Source organism: Gekko japonicus, unplaced genomic scaffold (assembly GCF_001447785.1).
Source record: "Gekko japonicus isolate JY-2015 unplaced genomic scaffold, Gekko_japonicus_V1.1 scaffold1651, whole genome shotgun sequence".
Lineage (NCBI taxonomy): Eukaryota > Metazoa > Chordata > Lepidosauria > Squamata > Gekkonidae > Gekko > Gekko japonicus.
In genome coordinates this window covers 112,129-136,167 of record NW_015159760.1, presented here as the reverse complement: position 1 = coordinate 136,167, position 24,039 = coordinate 112,129, and the positions used below count along the sequence as shown (strand labels likewise).

The window sequence follows — 24,039 nt, the reverse complement described above, 5'->3', positions numbered from 1 at the left end:
AGCATCATGGAACAAAGCTATAATAACATTAATACGCAAACCAAGATCAGATGATAAAGATATCAAAAACTATCAAACCATCTCATTACTAAACGTTGATTATAAAATATTTGCCAATATATTGGCGGCAAGGTTTAAAAAAGTGCTAGCACAAATTATACATCAAGACTAGGCGGGTTTCCTACCTAAAAGACAAATAAATAATAACATCAGAACAATTATTAATGTATTAGAATATTATGAATCACATCCGGAGAAGCAGTTAGCATTGGTATTTGTGCATGCGGAAAAGGCATTTGATGTAGTTTGCCGAGTTTCAAAGAAGACAGGACACGAACACTCTACAGGAACTGACTGAAGTCTCCCGGCTTCCCAGCATTTATTTATAAGCTTCTAGTTCCCCTCCCCTCTCCCTCACGTAAGGGAAAGTTACAAGCATTCAAGCATCCTTTTGGAATGTGTTTTCTAATAGCCGCTCTCCCTTATCTGCCAAGGCCAAATGACTGCGTCATTAAGCAGTACCTCATGCTCTCAGTACACGAATACTTTTGGGTTCCCAGTCTCCAGCCAGGAGAACATTAGAGCAGTGAATTCCTATCCGGGTCTGCCACGCAGATATTTCTTCACTGCTCCCACAATTTGATACCGTGTCGTGGGAATATATAATCCAGAAATTAAGAGCGTGGGATTGTGGCAGTGACTTCTTAACAATGATCTCAGCAATATACAAAGAGCAACATGCAAAAATTATAATAAATGGAGAACTGACATGAAATATAGAAATTCAAAAGGGAACAAGACAGGGATGTCCATTGTCCCCGTTGCTATTTATATTTGTCCTAGAAACACTAAATGATTTAGTAAGAGAAAACAAGTTAATAAAGGGTTTGAAAGTCAAAAATGAAGAATTTAAATTACAAGCTTTTGCGAATGATCTTGTTTTTATATTGGAAGAACCAGAAATGTCAATAGTACCGCTACTGAATACAATACAAAAATATGGAGAAGTAGCAGGATTCAAACTAAATAACAAAACCCCCAAAGATAATGACTAAAAACTGTACACAAGAAGAAAAAGAAAAGCTACCCAAAATTGCAAATCTAGAAATTACCAACAAAGTGGTCTATCTAGGTATTCAGATGACCAACAGGAATAGTGGATTAATGGAAAAAAACTATAAAAAATTATTGGAAGAAATTAAAAAAGATCTCTTAAAATGGAAAGATATTATCGTTGCTAGGAAGAATAGCCACTATAAAAATGAATATATTACCACGTTTCCTATTCCTTACTCAAAACATACCAATACTAAAGAAGACATTCTTTAAGGATTTGGATAAAATAGTAAGGCAATTTATATGATATCCAAAAAAGCCAAGAATCAAATGGAAATATCTACAAGAGAAGAAAGAAAAAGGAGGTATGGGACTATCCAACTGGGAACTTTATTATCAAGCTTCAATTCTAACATGGATTAAGACCTGGATAAAATTAGAAGATAAGAGAACTTTAAATTTAGAAGGACACGATCTTACAATGGGATGGTATGCTTACATTTGGTATAATAAAGATAAAATACATTCAAACTTTCATCAACATGTAATAAGGGGAGCATTGATAAAATATTGGCGAATTATGAAAGACAGATGTTATGAAAAAATACCAAGATGGGTTTCACCACTGGAAGCATTTATCAAACCAACACTCTTGACAAATAATAAGATAGTAATGTATGATCAACTTTTAGATAAAAAAGATAAGATCCAAAACAGAGATGCAAAGAATATTAATTTAACATGGTGGCAATCCGCACAATTGATGTCTGTTTATAACAAAGATAAAGTAACGGGATTCTTTAAGGGAAGTAATGAATTAGACAAGATATGGTTGTCAACAAACGACAAACTAATACAAAAATTATACACGGTTAAACCTAGTAGCATGGATGAGAGACATGGGATATACTATAGAATTTGATGACTGGGATAAAATATGGAAGATAATGAGGTATTTAGGATCAACAGCTTATAAAGAAAACTTATATAAAATGTTCCATTGATGGTATTGGACGCCGGATAGAATTGCAAAATGTGCTCCTAAAATATCGAAGAACTGTTGGAAATGTAAGAACAATGTAGGAACGTTTATACATATGTGGTGGAAATGTGGCAGTATGCAAAAATTCTGGAAAATGGTTAAGCAAATGATATTTGAAATAATAAATGTGAATCTAAACTTGGTACCGGAAATATATTTGTTAAATATTATCCCAGATAATTTTGATCAAAATGATAAATATCTATTAACATATATTTTAACATCATCAAGAATCATGGTAGCAAAATATTGGAAAACGGAAAAACTATCCTCTAGAACTGAAATAGCAAAGAAATTGCTAGATGTAGCTGAACTAGATAAACTAACAATGTTACTACATGGAAAAGAAGAAATAGTATTTCAAAACAAGTGGTCAAGAATGTATAAATGGTGGGGGAAATTAACTATGTATAAGACCTCCAAAACGTGATTATAAATGTATTAAAATGCTTGTGGCTGTATAATATAAAACTAAATAAATAAAATTTACAAAAAAGAAAGAAAGAAAGCTCCTTTTTAGTGAGCAGATAGATGAAGTGCTGGAAAAGGTCAGGAAGACCAAATTTACTGCCAGATCCTTGGGACTGGGATCATAACAGCCCGCCACAACCAAGCCAAGGTATTTTCTCCAGCACTTCAAATGACCCTCTATTGGTAGGGGATACAGATCCCAATCCACCCCCTTTTTGACCTATCGGCACCCTTATAACAGCAGTTATCAGGCAAGGAGGCAGCAGCCTCAGCAGCGAGGCCAGCACAATCATTCCCCCCGAAATTCCTCTTCTAAGCCTAGACTGCCACAATGAAGGTCTTTTTCTCTGTTCAGGACACGTCTCGTTACTTTTTCTCAGTGTTGGTCTATAATTTGTTGAGACGTTTGGTTGTTAGATTTAATAAAGTTTGGTTACTTTTTGGAGTTCAAAGATGTGCCACGTAGATTTCATTAGGTGCCTGCTAGGTCCCACGTAGAGATCGGGTTGGAGACTGAAGTGCAGGGCCTCTTAGACAAGGGGGCTCTAGAGGTGGTCCCTAAAGCAGACGAGATGGTCCATTTCCATTCATAATAAAGAAAAAGGGTGGAGGCCACAGGCCTATACTGGACCTCAGGGACCTGAATACCTACCTAGATGTTCATAGGTTTCAAATGCTGTCCCTTGAGGACATTTATCCTTCTGTTCCCCAGCATGCCTGGTTTGCTGTTATTGATCTACAAGACGCCTATTTCCATATCTCAATCCATGAGGGACCGCAAGAAGTACTTAAGGTTCAAGCTACACGATGTATCCTATTAATACTGCATTTTACCCTTTCGCCTGAAAGCACCAAGGGTATTTACTGTTTTTCTGCTGTAGTTGCCTATCTCAGTCTACAGGGCTGTGCTATATATCCATATTTTGATGCCTGACTTCTTCTAGCTGACTCTAAGGAGTTGCTGCTCTCTCATGTTGCTTTGACTGTCCACAACTTACACTGGTTGGGTGTGATTATTAATTTTAAGAAGTCTTTCCTTACTCCACAGACGATTGACTTCATGGGAGCCCGGCTAGATTCCACAGCCCACAGGGCTTTCCTCCCAATTGAACGGGTCAGAGCTATTCAGGACATGATAACGTGATTTCACAGTTCAAGGTTTCAGAGAGCCATCAAAATTAAAAAACTCCTGGGTCTCATGGCTGCCACGACTTCTACACTTTGTTACGTGTGGCTCCACATAAGACCTTTGCAAAACTGGTTCCTTTGAATTTTTGCTGTGGGTATAGACCCTCAGTGGAGGCATCTGTCCATTCCATGAGGTGTGCTAAAGTACCTGGTATGGTGGATGCAGGACACTCATTTACTAGAGGGTTTTCCTTTGTTTCCAGCCCTGCCCCAGTGGCATCCTTACACTGATGCTTCCCTGGATGGCTGGGGGGCTCACTGTGACTCCATACAACTGAGCGGATGCTGGACTGCACTACCTATTAATGTGCTTGAACTCAGGGTGGTATGATACGCTCTTTTTTCTCTTACAGGCCTGGCAACCAGTAAGACCTTATTATTGTCTATGGACAATGTAGAAATGGCCGGTTGATGGCGGCACGCTCACGGACTCACCTCCCGGACCTCCCGGGGGTGTCTCCGTACTCCGGCAGAGGGAGGGGGTGAGCAGGCTCGTAACCCCCCCAGGGGCCCGGCGAAGGGACCCTGGCCAAGGAGCTTTGAGGGGGTAGCCTCTTCGATGGCTGAATGCCAGAGAATCGAGGTTCCCCCTTGCTCCAGTGGTTCATCCAGCCAAGAGACCGAATGGTACAAGTGAAGCTATCCGGGTCAAGCACAGGAGATCGGGCATGAGAAATGATAAATGAAGCGGGGTCGGAAGACCAATTATGAACGTGAGTCAACTGAGAAACGATTTTTAAAAGAAAAGACGCTCCCTACCCTACGTGGCGGAACGGCAGAAGCGAGCAGGGGAGGGACGCCTCCCATGCGCATAAATCGTTGAGCGAAAGGGGGGGGGGAGCGGAAGAATAAATGTGCGATTGCCTAGAAGTACTCACCCAATTGAGCTATACAGTCAAGCGCATATTCAGAGAGTTTAAAAATTTTTCACGAAAGTAAACAAACAGGAAAAAGATGGCGGGGAAGAGGGACAGAGACAAAGAGAAACTTTTAAAAACAAAACTAGAATCCCCGAAGCCGGAAACAACCAGTGAGACGATGAAGGCGATGGCTGAGGTTATGCGCCCTCTACTGGAACAGCTAAATGCCTTCAAAGAGCAGATGTCCGTGGTAACAGTGAATATTACAGCGCAACAAACGTGGCTGTCAGTTGTAACAACAAGCATCACTGCTCAACAAAAGCAAATAACGGACTTGTTCCAAGTAATGAAGCAGGATGCTGAGAAAGTAAAGGAAATGGCTGAGGTAACGCAGAAAGTGAGGAAGAAAGTGCAAAAATTGGAAAAGAAAATTGTTTCTTTGGAAGATCAGATGCTGCAAGTGCAAATGGATAAGGCCAACATGGTCCTGCGCTTCCAAGGGGTGCCAGAGAATAGAGGAGAGAATCTTAAAGAACTGATGAGTGAGCTACTTGCCCCAGCAACAGATATAAAGGCGGGATTGTTACTCAACGACATGGATGTGGCCTACAGGTCATATTCAGGATACATAAAGAAAAATAATCTGCCTGGGGAAATTCTAGTAAGATTCTCGAAGAGGCACGTCAGGGATGCTATCCTGAAAACAGTGGCTGCGACACCTCTGAAGGTGGGGGAGAATGCTGTCAGAACGCTAAAGGATATTCCATTTGAAGTAAGGCAACGCAGAAAGAAATACAAAGAACTTGTGCTCTTCCTCCAAACAAATTCAATTGGATACAAATGGCTATTTCCAGAAGGAGTAACATTTAAGATCAAAGAGAAGAAGGTCAAGATTGACTCTGTTCTTAAAGCTCAAGAATTTCTAAAAGAACAGCTGGGAAGGTCGGAGGACGACAAAAAAGAAGAGGACAGTAGGTCCAGCGGCGAGCTGGAAACTGGTTCATCTGGCGAGGACTCTTTGTCTGAGCAGCCCCGAAAAGTCCCTACAAACTGCGGAAAAGAGAGAAGAAAAAGTAAAGGCTGAAGGACTCTGAATTGTACCTTTGAGAACTTTGGTTCCAGGGGATGATGGGGGGCACTGTTATTGGGCAATTAAATGTAAATGGGGAGGTTTAAAAGTTCTAAAAGTTTGACAGAAGTACAAAGACGAAAAGTTTGGATGCAAAAAAGCTAGTTGGAGGATCTCCTCTCTTGGGTTTTAGTCAGTAGTGGGTTCTTTACTTTCTCCCTTATATGTAGTTTTTCCCCTCCCCCTTTCTGTTGTAGTTTTTTTTAATGTTAAAAAAATCAATAAAAAATCCCCTCCGGGGGCTCAAAAAAAAAAAGACAATGTAGAAATGAAATGTTATGTCAACAAGCAGGGGTGCACAGGATCACTAGCAATGTGCAGAGAGGACTCCCTTCTTTGGGCACTGGCGATTCAGCACAGGGTTCATTTGGTGGCCATCCACATCTCGGATTAGACCAGTACTCTGGCAGATGGTTTGAGCAGACAGTCTCAGCTCGGTCATGAATAGTCCATTCCCTTAAAATATCTGAATTCTATCTTTCACAGGTGGGGCACTCCAGCAATAGACCTTTTTGCCTCACAGACGAATGCCAGGTGTCAAGTATTTTGTGCCAGAGCACCAAACTCTGGGAACTGCCTAGGGGATGCATTCCTTCTGTAGTGGACAGGTGTCCTTTGTTACGCTTTTCTGCCCTTCCCACTATTACTGAATGTATTGGCGAAACTACAGCACGACAGAACTTGCTGCGTCCTCATTGCTCCTCTATGGCCTCATCATCCTTGGTTTCCTCTCCTGCAGGTCCTGTCCAGAAATCGGACCGTTCCTCTGCCACTTGTTCAGGACATCCTCATGATCCATCAGATGCAGCATCACAATGTTTGCATGCTCCACCTACTTGTGTGGTTTGTTTCTCCATAGATAGATGTTCTGAGTGAATGGCAGAGGTTCTCACGGCGTCCCATAAACCGTCCACTTGGCGTTCCTATGCAGTTAAGTGGAGAAGATTTACTACCTGGGTGCAAGAATGTAAAGTACAACCTGAATCTTGCCCTTTAATGGAAGTTTTCTTTTGGGTTTGTTGGATGCAGGTCTTTCTGCTTCTTCTGTGAAAGTGTATTTTACTGCGATTTCAGCGTTTCATTTCAGTGTTGACTTCAAACCTATTTTTTCTAATGCCCTGTCCAAGGATTTCTAAAGGGTTTACTCAACAAATTCCCTCCTATTGTCTTTTTTGTCATATAGAGTTGCTTCTTTGGTCACTATTATGTCTGCCCACTGTGATGTACCATTTATTAGATTCATTCTGATAAGGTTGTGTTGTGACCAAGTTTAGAATTCCGCCCTAAGATGCTTTCAAAGTTTCACCTTTCACAAGGCATTGTTTTGCCTATCTTCTTCCAAAGCCCTTCCTCTGTTGCAGAACAATTAATGTATACATTAGACCTGAGGAGAGCTTTATTGTTTTATTTAGACCACACTTCACATTTTAGGCAAACAGCCCAATTGTTTATTTCTTTTTCGGGCCCAAAGAGGGGACGAGGTATCTCTGCACAGTCCATGTCCAAATGGATAACAGCAGCCATTCGACTGTCTTATGAGGCCGCACATTTCCCATGCCCCTTTCCTCTCCGAGCTCATTCGACCAAGGCTCAGGCATCGTCTGCAGCATCCCAGGCAGTGGTGGACGTCTTGGAGATCTGCAGGGCTGTGACATGGTCCTCACAGTTGACTTTTATTAAACATTATTCAATTGATGTTAAATCTCAAGCAGAAGCGGCTGTGGGAAAAGCAGTTTTGCATTCATATTTAAATACACTCTGAAACAGCCCACACCTGCCTCCAGTGTTTATAGCTTGCTAATCTCCCATGTGGGACTGCACAGAAGACACGCTGATGAAAACATGGTTGCACATACCTGTAACTGATGTTCATCGAGTGTCTTCTGTGCAGGGACACATACCTTCCTCCTTCCCCACTGTGGGCTATAGACAAACTTTGAACTTTCCTACGGCAGCAGGCAAGGGCTGAGGGAATAGTGCCTCCCTCTCCCCTCCTCATGTGACCAAATGGGCGGGAAAAACAAGCTACAGCTCTCCTCTAGGAGGGGAGGGGGAGCACTCAATCTAATAGTTTCTAGAAGCTCTTGGAACCTTCTCCCGCAGCAGGCCTGCCCTCAGGCAGTCCCATGTGGGGCTGCACAGAAGACACTCGAACATCAGTTACAGGTAAGTGCAGCCATGTTTTAAAGTATGTTTTATTCTGCTGTCCATTACTGTAATAAATTATTGCCTGAGGCTTTAAATTTGGGAATGGGCTCCCACTCCGTCCAGAGAAAATGGATATTGTGGTGGGAGGCACTGAGTGGGCCTGGCCTTGATTAGGTTACAGGTCTGCTAAAATTGTGGACTTTGCTTTGCTCTTGAATTCCCTGATGCTGGCAGTGCTCTTTCCCCCACCCAGCTGCAGCCTTTTCCCCAGCATTCCTCTATCTGTACCCTCTGTTGGAAGACTGAGATCATCATCATCATCATCATCATCATCATCATCATCATCATCATTTATTACGGTCAAAGACCCATCAAACAGCATACAGGATCAAAAAAGCAAACCCAGGTTACCAAAACATTACAGAGAGGAGACATCATAAAGAGTATTAAGGAGGAGCTTGCGCTTTGCAAATGCAATAAAAAGAAATTTAGCAACATTCCTTGATATTGCAATGGATTTGTCCTCCAATAGATATTTCAGCACAAGTTCCTCAGAATGGTTTGCTAGTTGTCTTTGGACCCTAAGTTACCTTAATATAGGTGTAATTAAGAGGGCTCTTTCTTCTGCATAATAAGAGCAATAAAATAAAATATGGGGGAGGGTCTCTATTGACTCAGAGGAGCATGAACAAAGTCTCAAATGCCTTGGGATACGTTGGAATCTTCCAGAAAGAACTGCCGATGGAAAAGCATCAAATCTGGCTCTGGAGAAAGCCCATCTATGATTTGGGTTGGAGATATTAGCTAAATATTGAGGAGTGGTCATATAAATTTCGGGTTTCAGAGATTTATAGAGCGGCGGAGTTGCGGCGTGAGTTGTTTGCAGCTCAATATCTCTGAGACGTTGAGTGACAATAGATTTTGCCCTGACATAGCCGCTTTCCAAAAGTTGGTACGGGTCTAAACCTAAAGTTCTCAATTTGTTAGTGGCTCTAGTGAACCACTGGGGATAGGGAGATGCGGCCAATAGGTATGGAAATAGCCCAGCGGGGACCAGGTGGACTTTCAACCAGAAGCAGAGAGAATGCAACCATATATTCAGTTCGACTGTACTGAGACCAGCTTCTTGTCTCAAAATGACGTTGGAAGTACATCTTGGAGTATTAAATAAAGATCTCAGGAATTTTGATTGGACTAGTTCTAACGCCTGAAGATTTGTAAATCGCATAATTTGTGTCCCATATCTCATTTGAGCTAAAACTTTAGCAGAAAAGAGTTTCAAGGCAGCTGGAATGAAGTGTGCACCATCCTTTCTGAAAAATCTTAGTATAGCAGAAGCAGTTCTTTCCGCCGAAATAGCCACTGATTTGATGTGAGCTGCAGGGTTACCATTATATGCAAATGTAACCCCTAAGTATTTAAAGAACTTAACTTGCTCAACATCATTCCCATTTACTTTCCAGGTGTATTTTTTTTTGCCTCTGATTAGAACACATTGTTTTTGTTTTGGAGAAATTAATTGAAAGCAAATTTTCCTGACAGTGGCTAGAGAGGGATGTAAGTGCTCGCTTTAGACCTATTCTGGTCAGAGATAAAAGAACTGTGTCATCTGCATACATAAGAACAGGTACCTTATATTCGAAGTTGAGTTTGGGTGCGTGAACATCGATGTTACGCAGATTGGATATAAGAGAGTTCACATAGAAATTAAACAAAAATGGGGCTAACGGACAGCCCTGTCTAACACCCCTCCTCAGCTGAATAGGTTTGGATAGTCTACCGTCTGAGGAATATTTTACCTGAAGAGTGTTATTGCTATGGAGATTTATTAACAAATGGAGAAGCCTTTTGTCTATGGTGGTAGAATTCAATTTTGACCATAATGTCACATGGGAAGACCGAGATCTTTTGGTTGCTCTCCATATCTTACTGTGCAATCCTGTGCAGAGTTAGTCCAGTCTATGCCAACTGAAATCAGTAACTTTGCAAAGGATTGCACTCTGCATAAGGTTACGCTCTTAGTGATCTGAAGATTAAAGTATTGTGCTCTGCCTAAGGCTGCCCTAGGAGCTTATATGGAAACTTCAGCTAGTTCAGAATGCCAGAGATGACGATTTGTCTGGCATTAAGAGAGAGGTCATACCACAATGTGTGTTGGCTTTCTGTATGTTTCTGGGCCAAATTCAAGATGCTAGATTTGGCCTAAGGACATAAGCAGTTTGAGTCCTAGGTATCAGACAGTGTCTACTCCTGTATGAATAATTTTGTGTCATATAAGATGAGTGGGAGAGGCCTCCTCCAAATTCCATCTGGCAGTTAGGCCAGGTTTATCTCCATGAGCAGCCCGGTCTCCTTTGTGGTAGCACCAGAGCTCTGAAATGCCCTCCCCAATGACATCCACCTGGCTCTAAGAGAGACATTTCAGATGAGCCTGAAAACATTTTTGTTTACAATAGCCTTATAAGTTGTTCTTCCCTGATGTATGTTCTGTTATTGTCACTGGTGAGTTCTAATTGCCATGTTTTGGTTGCTGTGTTTTTTAATTGTTATATGGTTTATTTTTGTACTTCCCAATGTTGATGTTGCATTTATAATTTTCACTTTTTCTGTTTGTTGCTTTGAAATGCATGAAAAGCAGGTTAGGAAATGTATAAATCATTGGAAAACAGGGAAGCCAGTCAAAAGCTGGCCAACAGGCAGCCCAATGTGCAAAGCTTCCACATTGCAATTGCATTTGCCCCTTGAGCATTGATAACTAATCATAGGTACACATTATTTATAAACTGGGAATTGAAAATTCTATTTGTGTGTATGTGTATATAAAATATGTGTGCATTATATAGAGAGATTACCAGAACTCCCAAGTGCTGCAGCAGATAAAAATTCTCACTCCACCCTGATACAGCCCAGACATTGTACCAAAACAAATCACATGAGCTGCTCTAGGTAATTAGGCCCCAGAATTTTATGTTCCCCCATGGCCCTGGTGTTTTCCTTTGTGTTAAATAAGCAACATTATTCACTTGCAGTGGTGTGTTCATATTATAAACTATCACTGGTGTGAATGGTCAGTTAATCTTAGGCTAGAGCTGTACATTTATTCACACTTATCTGGGAATGTCCCACTGAATTCAGGGGGCCATTTCTGAGTATATGTATGAACAAGATTGGCTTATTAGGCTGTGTGGACTCTGTGGCTTACACTGTTCTCTTACATTCAGATGCCAACAGGTCGCATTTTATTTGTGACATTAGGCCGAAATCCTCAGGTTTATACTTCCTCCCTCTCTCATTTCCTTATGGATTCATCAAGACTGAAGACTTCCTGATTTTAGGAAGTCTTTAGGAAGTTGTTGCGATGTTCAGATTTGGGTGTTGTAAACAACTTGAGTTTAGTTTATGCCTGCAAATGGGATTCTTAATATTTCATCCCAGTTTATAATCCTGGTTTGTGGGCAAGAAGCAAGTCCTAAACCATGAAGTCCTGCTGTAGGATATGAAGGGATTGGATTGGGAGGGATTGCAGAAGCCTAAAGATTTCAGACTTGTTTACATTACAAATTGGAGTGATTTGTGACTGGCTGCTTTCACACATGTGGCTTTTGTGATTAACAGTGCTAAGTGGAGTTACACCCTTCTAAACCCGTTGAAACGGGCTGAATCCTAAACATACAAAATCCCCTTGGATTCAGTGGGATTGCTACTTGAATAAACTCATTAAGGCTCAGATGGCAAGAATAATAGGTAGGATGTTATAGGATTAAAAAAGTTACACATATATATATTAAAATAGTGGGGGTAACTTCAACATATTTTAAAGTTCTTTATCTGAAATATTGTTGTCTGTATTTTTCAAATTAAACTAGCCTTTACATTAGATCCGTGCTGATGAAATACTGATTTTGGCCCATTTTAACAATCTCTCATACAGGTGTTCTTCAAATGATGCAGACAAGAATAGGTGCCCTACAAAGCACCGTTGACCGGTATGTCACCTCTCAAATATAAATAAAAATATTAACTTCTTATGTACCACCAAGGTTTCTAAAAAATGCTTTCATTTTTCATTAGGATCAGAACCAAAATTATTGATCCGTACAACAAAATAGTGTCTCGTACTGCACAGTTGGCAAGGCTTCAGGTAAGCCGTCTCTTGTATTTTGTCCCTTATTCCCCAGCCAATACCTTTCTTTTGGTTGTAAAAAAATGCCATGAGTTCAGCTATAGCATTTCAGAGAGTTATGAATCTGCCCGTGCTGCAGGCAGGAAGCATTTCTTACAGAAAGGAATGTAATAATTTTGAGAACAGCAGAAGTGTTTCTTAGGAAGTGCTCTTGCAATATCAACATAGGAGCTGATCCATGTACAAGAATTAATTGTAGCCAGATGTAACTGTATAGTCTTTCCAGTGGCTGAATGCAGAGTGTTGCTATGGTTACTGTTTAATGTGGGGTGGGGAAAGGTCAGTGACACACTGAGGATGTGTTCTGAACACATCGACAATCTTTGATGGGAGAGGCATAAGCCAAATAGAGCTGCTCATTACAGAAGGGTACAAACAGAGTGGATGCACTTCAGAGAGCTGCAGTAGGAAGGGTTAATCCGCAGAAATCCCCCCCCCCCCCCCCACACACACACACTTGCATGGAGCTGCTGTTTTGGTCATGGAAGAGCTTTCGCAAGAAGGACAGAGATAGCAATGCACATTGTTCCTTAACTTGCAGCCCTCTGTGCTGCACCCTGCTAACCTCCCAGGTGTCCTCCAGCCCTTTGGAAGCGGTTCAACATAGGGAGAGATAGAGTGTTCCCTATTCTAAGGTGTTGGCAAAAAAGCACAGACTATTGGTATATCTCAAGGGTACTGAGTTGGATCTAATGACTTGTTTGTGGAACAAGTTTACAGAAAGTTATTTTTCTTAAGATCGTAATTGTGCTGTATTTCCTGTTATTTAGCTATAGGTCCCTTTTGATTCCTGAAGGTTAGGCACACTGAAAATGTGACGTTTCCTGAGTTATAAGATTGATGCAGTTCAGAGCTAGCTAAGCTTAGCTGTTCTTCTTTGGAGCTGACTGAAGGAGTTTTGGCTTGTACAGCAGCCTTAGTGTATGCTCTGTTTCACCCAATTACAAAAAGGCTCGTGTGGCTTTGTCCTAGCATTTCAGTTTTGCTTGATCTGTTATTTGGCACGCTTTGGTTCCTTGGGAACTCCTGAAGTAGTACAGCTGGGTTTTTTTACTCACCCAGAAATTCAAAAGTTTCACTGCCTTGTGTCAATTCTTGCACTTGTTTACACTGAGCTTAAAATGTTTCTTTGTATTTTATGTTTGGGAAAAAATAATCTGCAGGTACTTTTTCAGTAGTATACAGTTTGCATTCTTGACAGTTATAAGTCTAGATTCAGGTGGGTAGCTATGTTGGTCTAAAGCAAAAGAACAAAGTATGAGTTCAGTGGCATCTTTAAGAACAACAAAGTTTAATTCTTGGTATACGTTTTTGTGTGGATGCACACTTCTTCAGATACCTTGAAAAAAACTTCCTCACTCATTACATATAGGTAGAGAGAGGATGGGATGGGTGTTAGTTACCAGGAAGGGCTAATTAGAGTCAAGATGCATAAGTAACTGATAAATATAGCTAAGGCCCCTGCCACACGCAGGGGAAAAGGCGCTTGAAGGCGCGGCTTTTAAAAGCCGCGCCAATGTTGACACGGCGCGGCGGGATCCCCCGGATCCCCCGGCCGCGCCGCCTTTTCTCCCCGGCGCGATCAAACGCCGGGGAGAAAACACGCCCTACCCGGGGGCCGGCCGAACTGCGCATGTCCGGGCATGCGCAGTTTGGATCCGGGCCGGGGTTGAGCTGGCGCAGGGAAGCGGCGGCGATCAAACACCCTGGTTGCCGCGCCGCTTCCCTTTAAACCACCTAGATAGGTGGTTCAGTTTGCGCCGGCTCATCCCGGGAAAGGGACAGTTTGGGTACGGAAGCCGGACGCTTCCCAGATGTTGTGGTGTGATCGCACCGGTTTGATCCGGCCCCAAACTGTCCTGCTCCCGGACCAAATCGGTGAGTGTGAACGGGACCTAAGATTAGATTAGCGCAGTGAATACCAGCAAATTAGCATACAGATAATAAGTTAACAAACAGATATAAGAACTAAGTTTGAGTCCAGTGGTACCTTTAAGACCAACAAAGTTTAATTCTGGTTATAAGTGAGAACTGAGTTACATAGCACATGTAGTGAGATAAGAACCCAATATCTCTGTTAGGCCCTGTGGGTTCCATTGTCCTGAGTGTTGTAATAACTTGTAATTCAGCAATCTCCCGATTCAGTCTGTTTCTGAAATTCCTTTGCAAAAAAAGTTATAAGGCTACATTCACAGTCAATGTCTGGGATAAAGAAATCTTACATAGAAATCTAATGAAATGGAGGAGGGTTTTTTCCACTGGGCACCTTTAGCTGAAGTACAAATCTTAGATTTATTTTTTTAAATTGTATTATAAAACATATATGCCAAACACAGAGATTCTTCCCCCACACTCAGCCTAGGCTTTAGCTGTCATACATAGGGATCCTCATGGTTACTGTCAGTTTTGCTGATATATTGTGATTCTGTGTGCACTGTGATTCTATATGACTTGATCTCCACTGTAGAGTTTCAAACATTGGAAACCTACAGAGAAGAACTAATAGTTCTCATCTCTGTAAAAGCTTTATAGAGCTGGTGTATCTTTTGTCGTATATTTGAAAAAACTTGTTAAATGATTGCAGAAGCCTCTGGCATTTTGACCCCTCCATCCCCCTATGTACAGCTTTTCCATGGTGTTATCTGTCATAGCTTGGATGGATATAAGTACTGTAATTTATTTACTGGGCCTGAGTGATGGTACCTGTCACATCAATTGGGAGGCTGCTGATGAGAAAGGAAGGACCCAGATGCAGTATTCATACATGCCCAAGTAGTGAGGGGCAGCATAATCAAGAAATGGCACCCATACCACTTGGTGTGCTTGCGAAGCATTAACATAAAAATATTTAAATGAAATTTTAAAAAAATAAATCCAGCTTCTGAATTAAAAATGCTTTTTATTTACCCTAATGTGAAGTTGTTGTCTATATTGTACTGATTTGAGAAATTCTGCACACAGAAGTCATTTTTCATTGCATAGACATTGGAGGTTTGACACAGAATAAGAGCAACTGTGAATTTGGGGGTCTGGTTCTGCTGGTGTTGAAGTTAGTTACTTAACCTCCTGATGGTTCTAACAGAGCAGAATTTCAGCCTTTGTGTTCTCTTACTGTGTATTTATGACTAAATGCCCTTATCTCTAGTTACAGCCTTTCAGAGAAAGGAAACGATATCTATATATCTATATCTAAATTGGTTGCAGTTAATGATGTGTATTGTATATATATGCCAGATGATATCAAGCCCAGGACTGAACTGATCCACCTTGCATTGTAAGCCCAGAAATGCATGCAGTGTTTTCCACAGCCTGTGCTTCAAACTGTGAAATGATGCAACATGTTGAATATGTTCTTCCTCTCAAGGCTGCCTGTGACTTGCTGCGGAGAATAATACGCATCTTGTATCTCAGCAAGAGGCTTCAAGGGCAGCTGCAGGGAGGAAGCCGGGAGATAACAAAAGCTGCTCAGAGTCTCAATGAGCTTGGTGAGTCTCCTTGGTCATTTCAGTGGCTTTCTGTTTGCTAACATTTTAAGCTCCTTTGATATCTAAACTGTAAATTCCCATTCATTTGGGGAGTCATTGGAATGCATAGCAGACAAAGTTCCTCTTACTTGTGGTGCATTTGGGAATACTGGAAACGCCAGTGGTGTTGACTTCCTCTGTTTCTAATGGCTGAGAAATTGGTTGGTTGGTGCAGATCAGTTTTTGAATTACTTTTGAGCCTTGGTTAGAGGTTTCCAGTGTCAGCATTTTTGTTTTCTGACGCTGCTGAGTAGCCATGTAAATATGATTACATCATGTGTGGGATCCCAAAAGCCATCAGCTTAAAGCATTTCCATGTGTGGGGTTTTTTTTTATTTTTTATTTTTTGCATTTGACCATGTCCCCTTGTGTTGTGTTGAGTGCTGTGCTGGAGCATTTTATATCCCAGTCCATAGTCTGAAAGTATGTTCTTTCTCTTACTTCAAAAAGGAATCAAAATTGAAAACTGTGCTAAATTAGATTTTTTCTCTCATGCCTGGCATAGCATCTTATTTTAGCTGGGGCATCACAAAGATGTACTTCAAAAGCTATAGTTATAGTGCTGTAGCTGAGAAGTGGTGTAACTGATTTTTTTATTTATTTAAGGAATGTACATACTGTCTTCCAACATAAAAGAAAGCCCTTGAAACAGTTTACAATGCAATATAATCACAATACATCAGTGGAAAACATCACTAACTGCCAATCTAATTCTCATTTCAAGCTCAGGAAAAGAGGGCAGACTTGGCCCAATATTTGATAATGGCAGAGACTCTGCCTGGCAGACCTCCATAGAAAATAATTCCCAGAACCTCAAAGAGGTCCCTTTCAGCTGAAACCTAACTGGGTAACTGTGGAAACACAGGGTAACTGTGGCCAGATCATCTCATTTCAGAAGGGGATGCTACTGGTTCTCATTTCAACCTGGCAAAAAGTGTTGCTTACACTAGGTGTTGTTTGAACATCCATATGCAAAGCTGGATCCCAAGAGCACCCCCAAGATGCATACCCAATTTGGGGCTGCGGTGGACAGTGCAACCCCATCAAAACCAGCTACACACCACCTGCCGGGTCTGTTGGGCCTACAACACCCGAGTCTTACTTGCATTGTGCTTTTCTGTGTTAACCCTCATCTGGCCAGTTGCTGTCTCCAAACAGCTATTTGTGATATCTTTATTTATTTAATTAAAACACTTATTAGCCACCTTTCTTCCATATGGAGCTCAAAGTGGTTTACAATGTAGATAAAATAAAATACATAAAAACCATAAGAACCAACATTTTAAAATCAGAATTCAAGACTGCTAGTAAACTTAACCAAATGTGGTCCTAAATAAACCATCTTCAACTGCCTTCTAAAGATTGAAAGTGTGGGGCCAGGCATATCTGTCTGGGGAAGTTGTTCCATAATCATGGGGCTGCTGAGGGTGAGGCAGGGCCAGCAGACTGGCTTCCCACCATAAGAAAGGGACTGCAGGCTTACATTAAAAGGACAGCACTCTTTAGTTGTGCATGTAAAGAAGAGTAAATAAAGGGCTCATGGCAGCTGATGATGAGGGTGGACAAAATGGGAAATACCATGTAAGAGAGCCAGTTTGGTGTAGCGATTAAGAGTGTGGACTCTAATCTTGGAGAACTGGGTTTGATTCCCCAATCCTCCACCTGCAGCTGTGGGTGCGACCTTGGGTCAGTCACAAGTTCCTTCAGAGCAGTTCTCTCAAGGGAAGTTCTTGAAAGAGCTCTCTCTCAGCCCCACCTACCCCACAGGGTGTCTGTTGTGGGAGGGAAGGGAAAGGAGATTGTAAGCTGCTCTGAGACACTGAGTGAAGGGCAGGGTATAAATCCAATCTCCTCTTCCTCCTCCTCCCCCACCCCCCACTGAGGTGCCATTGAGCACAAGTGGGACACCTCAGTTGCCCCTGGACTGTGTAAAAGGAAGGGGGGGAAGGGTTGGGTGTCATCTGCATGCTGATGTCTCTTCAGCTACTTTATTTTTGTTACTGCCACCAATGTTTATATACTAAATGGGAATACTTACTTACTTCTTGATTAATGTTTTCACAACCAGAGTCATAAACAGCAAACTCTCACCCCACAAAAGGAGAGCCTAAAATTTACTACCAAAGTTACCATGTAGCTTAACAACAGCTGCCGAAAATTTCGCCACACACAAAGAAGTTTTTTAATCTCTGAGTATCCAAGATGATTTAGCTTTTGAAGAGATAAAGTCCTGATTAAGTAATGGAGAGATCCATTCAGTTCTTAGATCTGAACATTTGGGGTAGTCAAAAAGAATATGATCCATAGAATCGATTTTGTTACTGCCACATTTGCAGATTCTATTTGAAAATGGAGTTCCCATCATCACTGCTGAAGGTAGAGCATTCAGGCACTTAAGCATGAATGCCCTTCTATACTTTGGAAGAGTTAGCTCAGATAGATTGGCGTTTTTGTTAGAGGGAGAATGCCTACTGAGAAAGATGAACACACTCTATTTATTTTTTATTTATCATTCAATTTGTAGGCCGCCCTCCCCGCCAAGCAGGCTGAGGGCGGCTAACAACAAGGCGCACATGCCGGTATATAAAACAAGATAAAACACACAAGTACAATATATACAAATTAAAGTGCTTCAAGATGGTTACAAATGATGATCTTCCATTTAGAGATGGTATTCGGAGGATACTTAGATCTTAAACTCAGTGGTTTCCGCGCGCCATAGTGCCACAGTTTGATTGTCACGGGCCATTCCAATACCGCACTGTTTCCAAGTTCGTTGGTGGTGGTAGTGGCGGTTCCTACTCGAAAGCCTGGCGGAAGAGCTCTGTCTTGCAGGCCCTGCAGAACTGTGTAATGTCCCGCAGGGCCCTGATCTCCTCCGGGAGCTCGTTCCACCAGGTAGGAGCCGCCACCGAAAAGGCTTTGGCCCTAGTAACAGCCAGCCTGGCCTCCTTGGGGCCTGGTGTCACCAACAGATGTTGCGTCCCCAATCGTAGTGCCCTGGGGGGCATGTACGGGGAAAGGCGGTCCCTCAGGTATGTCGGGCCCTGGCCGTAAAGGGCTTTAAAAGTAAGAACCAGCACTTTGAAACGAATCTGGTATGCTATTGTCAGCCAATGCAGCGCTTTTAGCACAGGGTGGATGTGCTCCCGCCTAGGAAGACACATCAAAAGCCTGGCTGCAGCATTCTGCACTAGCTGCAGCTTCTGGATCTGCGACAAAGGCAGCCCCATGTAGGGGGACAGTAGTCCAGCCTCGAGGTGACCGTTGCATGGATCACTGTGGCCAGGTCATCGCGGTCGAGGAAAGGGACCAACTGCCGAGCCAACTGCCGACTTGGCAGTGGCTGCCACCTGGGCCTCCATGGTTAGAGAGGAGTCCAGGAGCACTCCCAAACTCCTAACCTCCGGTGCTGGCACCAAAGGCGCCCCATCGAAGGTTGGGACAGGGATCAACATGCTAGAATCTTAGAATCATAGGGTTGGAAGGGACCTTCAGGATAATCTAGTCCAATCCCCTGCACAATGCAGGAAATTCACAAATACCTCCCCCTCCACACCCGCAGTGACTGCTGTTCCACACCCAGAAGATGACAAAAAACCTCCAGGATCCCTGGCCAAAGTGGCCTGGAGAAAAATTGCTTCATGAGCAAAGTGGCAATCAGCATTTCCCTGGGCGTGTAAGAAAGGGCTACAAGAACTAAGCACTGAAGCAACCCTTCCTGTCCTCCCTTTCATGATCTGCCTAAATTCACACAATCAGCATAATCAAAGTCCCTTAGACGTCTTCTAATGAGCTGGATTAATTCTTGTTTACTCATTGTTTCTGTCACATCATGGGCAATGCTCAAATGTGATAATTTATCATCCAGTAATCTGTCCCAGTTACTTGTGTTATGGTCCAATTTGACCAGTCTGAGGAGGCTTGATTCTGGATTTGATTTTAGGATCCCAACTTTCATATTGAATGCTCTGCCTCAGGCTTTTGCTTCAAAGGACATTTACTTCGGCTCTCGGAACTATTCCAGGCACACATTGAAGGTTTCCCAAAATATTATATAGGATTTTAAATAGTCATCTGTTGATGTTTTATGTTACTGCTCTGATCCAAACCCCGGCATCATATAACATCTGCCCTGAGACTTTAGCATTAAATAAATTAACTGCCACAGGAACATATTGACCACCAGAGAAGAAATAAAATCTTGAAATGGCCTTCCTAATACTCATAGCAACTCTTACAACAGAGTTAGTGCACCTTCCAAGAGAGGCTTGTTTGAAAAATAACTCCTAGATATTTGAAATGTTCCACTTGCTCCATGGATTGACCTGCTGCTGACCAGTCATACTTTTTTATCCTTTGTTTTTAACTGAAAAGAAGAACCTTTGACTTAATAACCTTAATAGCTAAGCCCTCATTGGAACAATACTGCAAAAAGGAACATATAAGCTTACAATGGCCTTGACAGGAGATCTTGACAAGAGAGTGGTATCATCTGCATATAAAAGACAAGATAATTTAACATGAGCCGGTCAACATGAGTGAAATTCATCTCTAGAAATATGAGAACTGAAATCATTGATATATAAGTTAAATAACAATGGAGCAAAGATACATCCTTGCTTGACTCCTTTACTCAATGGAATATCCCTGGTCAGTTCACCAGATGGACTGTATCTCACCTGGGCAGTAGGCTGATCATATAGTTATTGGATCAGAAAAAGATGCTCATTGATAGATTATTTATTCAGTGTGTCCCATAATCTTTGCCTAGGCACTGAGTCAAAAGCTGCTCTGAGATCCATAAAGGCAACAGGTAACATACCATCTTTTGAGCTCATATACTTGTCTACAATAAAGTGAAGTGTATGGCAATGGTCAACTGCACTAATTCTTTTACGGAATCTGGCTTGCTCTTGACCAGTGTGGCTTCATCCTCAATCCAGAGAAGTAACTTTTTTTAGAGCAAAGTTTACCCACCACTGATAACAAACTCTGAGGACTATTATTGGGACTATTATTGCATGTCACCAAGAGGTGGGCATTAATTCCTGTCTCATTTCGTTGAGTAAATATTGATGCCAAAATCTCCGCCCACCAGTCAGCATTTGCTTTAAGCAGCTCTGTAGGTATCAGGTCAGGTCCTGGTGCCTTGCAGGATTTCAGCTGAAATATTAAAAATTTAATTTCCAATACTGTGACTGGGGGCCATTTCTCAAGCTTTGGAGTAAGGACCATTTGGGCAGGAATACTTTTTGGCAGATGATGTTGCAAATAAGGCCTTGAAATGTGCCTTCCCACCAATTGGCAGAGATTTAACAGGGGAGCAGGGATCCAGTATTTAGCTCATTTGTAATCATATTAAATGGGAATACATGCTCAGTATCTTGTTGCAGTTGAGACACAGATTGATCTGTGTTAAGTGATCCTGAATATGAACTTTAGTTTAAGAACAGTAAACTTTGTCCTTTGCAACGGATCTATTTGTAAGTTAGTAGCCTGGCATTTTGTTTCCTACAGTGGCCAAACTGATGCTGCTTGGGAGCCTGCACATTGTTAGAGTTCGGTAATTGGAGGTACACCGCTTGTGAACATGGAGGTCCCGTGAAGACTTCCTGCCCTCCCCATAAGCGTTCATAGTGCCAGTGCCTGCACTCTGTGTAACACGTCTTCTAAAATGGATATGGGGGTAAGGATAGGAGTCACTTGCTCACATTTCTGTTCAGCTAGCCAGGTCTGTTACCTCCTAACCACTATGAAGCAAAAGCATTGTGTCGTTGGTCTGCCACCTTGATGCTGCCCATGGTAGCAAGAAGGAGAAAGTTGCCTCTTCTTTGCTTTGCAAGGGTCCCAGTGGGTATATGTCAGTCCTTGGGAAATCGGCTAGTGGTCTGCTGGTGAACCTTGATCTGCCCTCTGCACATCCCTAGTGCTTATGTCGTTTGAACTAATTGTAACAGATGACATTCTCTTTAAGGAGGTTAGGTTAGTAATTGCTCAGCTGTGTTCCGAAAGCTGTGATGTTCTTCATCAGCTGAGAATTTTCCCCTTTATATATTTGTAAGAACCGTATGAAACCCCCCTCAACACCATGCCCTTTTCTTCTGCACCATTTTCATTCATAATACCCAGCAGGACCAATTGTAAACAACAACAGGATATAGCCTACTCTTTATCTGTACAATAAGATTTTCATTATAGTTTTGCTTAAGTCCTAAGAAATAACAGCCAGCACACCATATAATTAGCCCACCATTGTGTAAAAGCTAAGCTTATGCTGCTCGCTGTTCAATGAACCGCAACTGCAGAGATGTCTGTAATGTGCCGTGATTATCACATGAATAATATTTTCTAGCTTAGCTAGTGTATTCTTTCTTGGTGCAGCTGATCTGGGAGATGATTGATATAATGACCCAAAAGGATTTATTGTCAATTAATGCGCTTGATGGAATGTGAATGTTTACTTGAGCTTAATCAGTGAGAGACAGAGCGAGAGATGCAGCAAAAAGTTAAGCTTGGGTGGGGAGAATCAAAGGAACCCAACCTCTTCAATATTTCAGACGCGCGTGGAGTTGCAAGCTATTTTTTATTTTCCCAGCTCATTTGATACCATATTGTTGGTGTCAGTGGGGGAGTAAAGGTGATTACATGTAAGAGGAAGGCAGTTCCATTGTACGTATCATGTCTGTTTCCAAGCCATTTGTGCCTCAGAAACTGTGGGCTACATATGAGCAGTTCTGGAGTAGTGCCAAATGACATGGTGGAGTCTCTGCCTACATATTGATAAGAATCACAAGCATCTCTTTTTATAAACCCATAGGTATCCCTCAAATAAATTTTTGAAAGCCCATCAGCTGAAGTGCATCTATCTGAGCAAAAGTCTTGTATTCCAAAGTACGTATTACATGACCAACATCCAAATTCAGTTCATGGATCCTGTGCAGCTGAACAAATTAACTTTTTACTATCTAAAGTATGCCCTTGTTAAAAATGCCTAAGGCAACATGTAACATTAAAAATAAATAATCCAAAGCTAAAACATAAAGCAGTAGAAACAATGGCATGTGTTCAACCACGTAGTTCTTTTGATGGAACAGCATTTTAATGTGCAGGGGGGGGCACTGATTCAGCCAGTGTCCCCTCTTTCGCTGCAGGCCTCCACTTTGCCCCCCACTGCAGGCCTCCACTGACCCCCCCCTGAAACAAATGGAGGGGAGAGAATCAGTGCACTGTTCCATAAAGTCCTCATATGGTTGGATACACATGGTGATGCAGTCAGCTGGATAAAATCAGAAATTAAAATCAATTTAAAGGTGGCAGTAAAAAACAGTGATTATAATGAGTACAAAAACAAACAAAATCCCTGAGCAACTAAAAAACCTTTCATCTACTGTGTGAAGCTAAAGGCTGGTATCAGGCTCACTATTTTGGGGAGGGTGATCTGGAGTCTAGGCGCCTCTTCAGAAAAGTTCCTGTCTTTAGTTGCTACCAGGGCTATTTTTGGGCCGGAACACACTGGAAAGGCGTTCCAGCTGCCTTCCGAGCCCACCCCGCCTCTCCCTTGCCAAAAGCCCTGCTCCCATGGAGCGGCCTGGCTGCGCTCTTTTCAGCAGTGGCGTAAGGGGCACCCTGGTGGCTGGAAGCCAAGAAGAGAGCGAGGGCGTCCCGGTGCTGAGGGTGATGGGCAGCCTGGCAGCTGGGAGCCCCCTGGCACGCTGCCTCCTTCCCCTCCACTCCCCCGCCACAGCCACAGGGACATCACGGGGGGGACGCAGATGGCGGCGGTGGCGGAGGATGGCGGCGAATCCGGCTATGGTGAACAAGTGAATGTGGGAGCATGGGAGGTTCGGCAGCAGCTGGTCTTGCCGCCAGCGAGGCTGTTTCTGTTTGCAGAGCGGGCGGCGCCTGTTTCCCACCTTGCCTCGCCTGTTTCCTTCTCTGTCTTTCTTTCCTTTGTGCATCGCAAGGGAAGAGGCCACATGTGGAGCGGGGGGAGGGGGCATCGTGTAAGGCCTGGATGTCTCGGGGCGGGTCGGCCCCCGGCTGGGGCTGGTGGCCTCCATCGCTCCAGCAGCAGCAGCAACAGCAGCATGGGAGGCGATGCGCTGACGGCAAACTGCGGCGGAAAGGGATGGCGCCGATGGGGGTCAGGCCTGGGCGCTCCCGGCAGTGATGGGCTTGGCCATGGCAGCTTCGCTCTCGATGCTAGTCCTGCTGGGCCTCTCCGGGGCAGCGCTGTCCGTGGCAGCGGTGGCAGGAGGGGCCTGGGTGGCGACGGTGGAGGGAGCTGCTAAAGGCAGGAAGCCACCGTTGCTGCCTGTGCCGCCCGCCCCCGCCTCCCCTGCCTCCTGTTACAAGACCGGCGTCTTGGCTAAAGGGGGGGCTATGAGCTACAATCCGACTGAACAAAGACGGCTCTACGAGTAAGGCAGGAGGCG

The 24,039-nt window shown here is 42.9% G+C and overlaps 1 protein-coding gene across 1 annotated transcript in view; it reads left to right on the top strand.

Moving 5' to 3' along the window:
* The window catches only part of LOC107105934 (conserved oligomeric Golgi complex subunit 5-like), a 130,422-nt gene that overhangs the window by 19,470 nt on the left and 86,913 nt on the right, over nucleotides 1-24,039 (top strand). Inside the window, exons 4-6 of the mRNA XM_015405989.1 lie at nucleotides 11,826-11,880; nucleotides 11,966-12,035; nucleotides 15,442-15,562. Coding sequence (XP_015261475.1) covers nucleotides 11,826-11,880; nucleotides 11,966-12,035; nucleotides 15,442-15,562 — 246 coding nt within the window. The remainder of the gene's footprint in view (nucleotides 1-11,825; nucleotides 11,881-11,965; nucleotides 12,036-15,441; nucleotides 15,563-24,039) is intronic.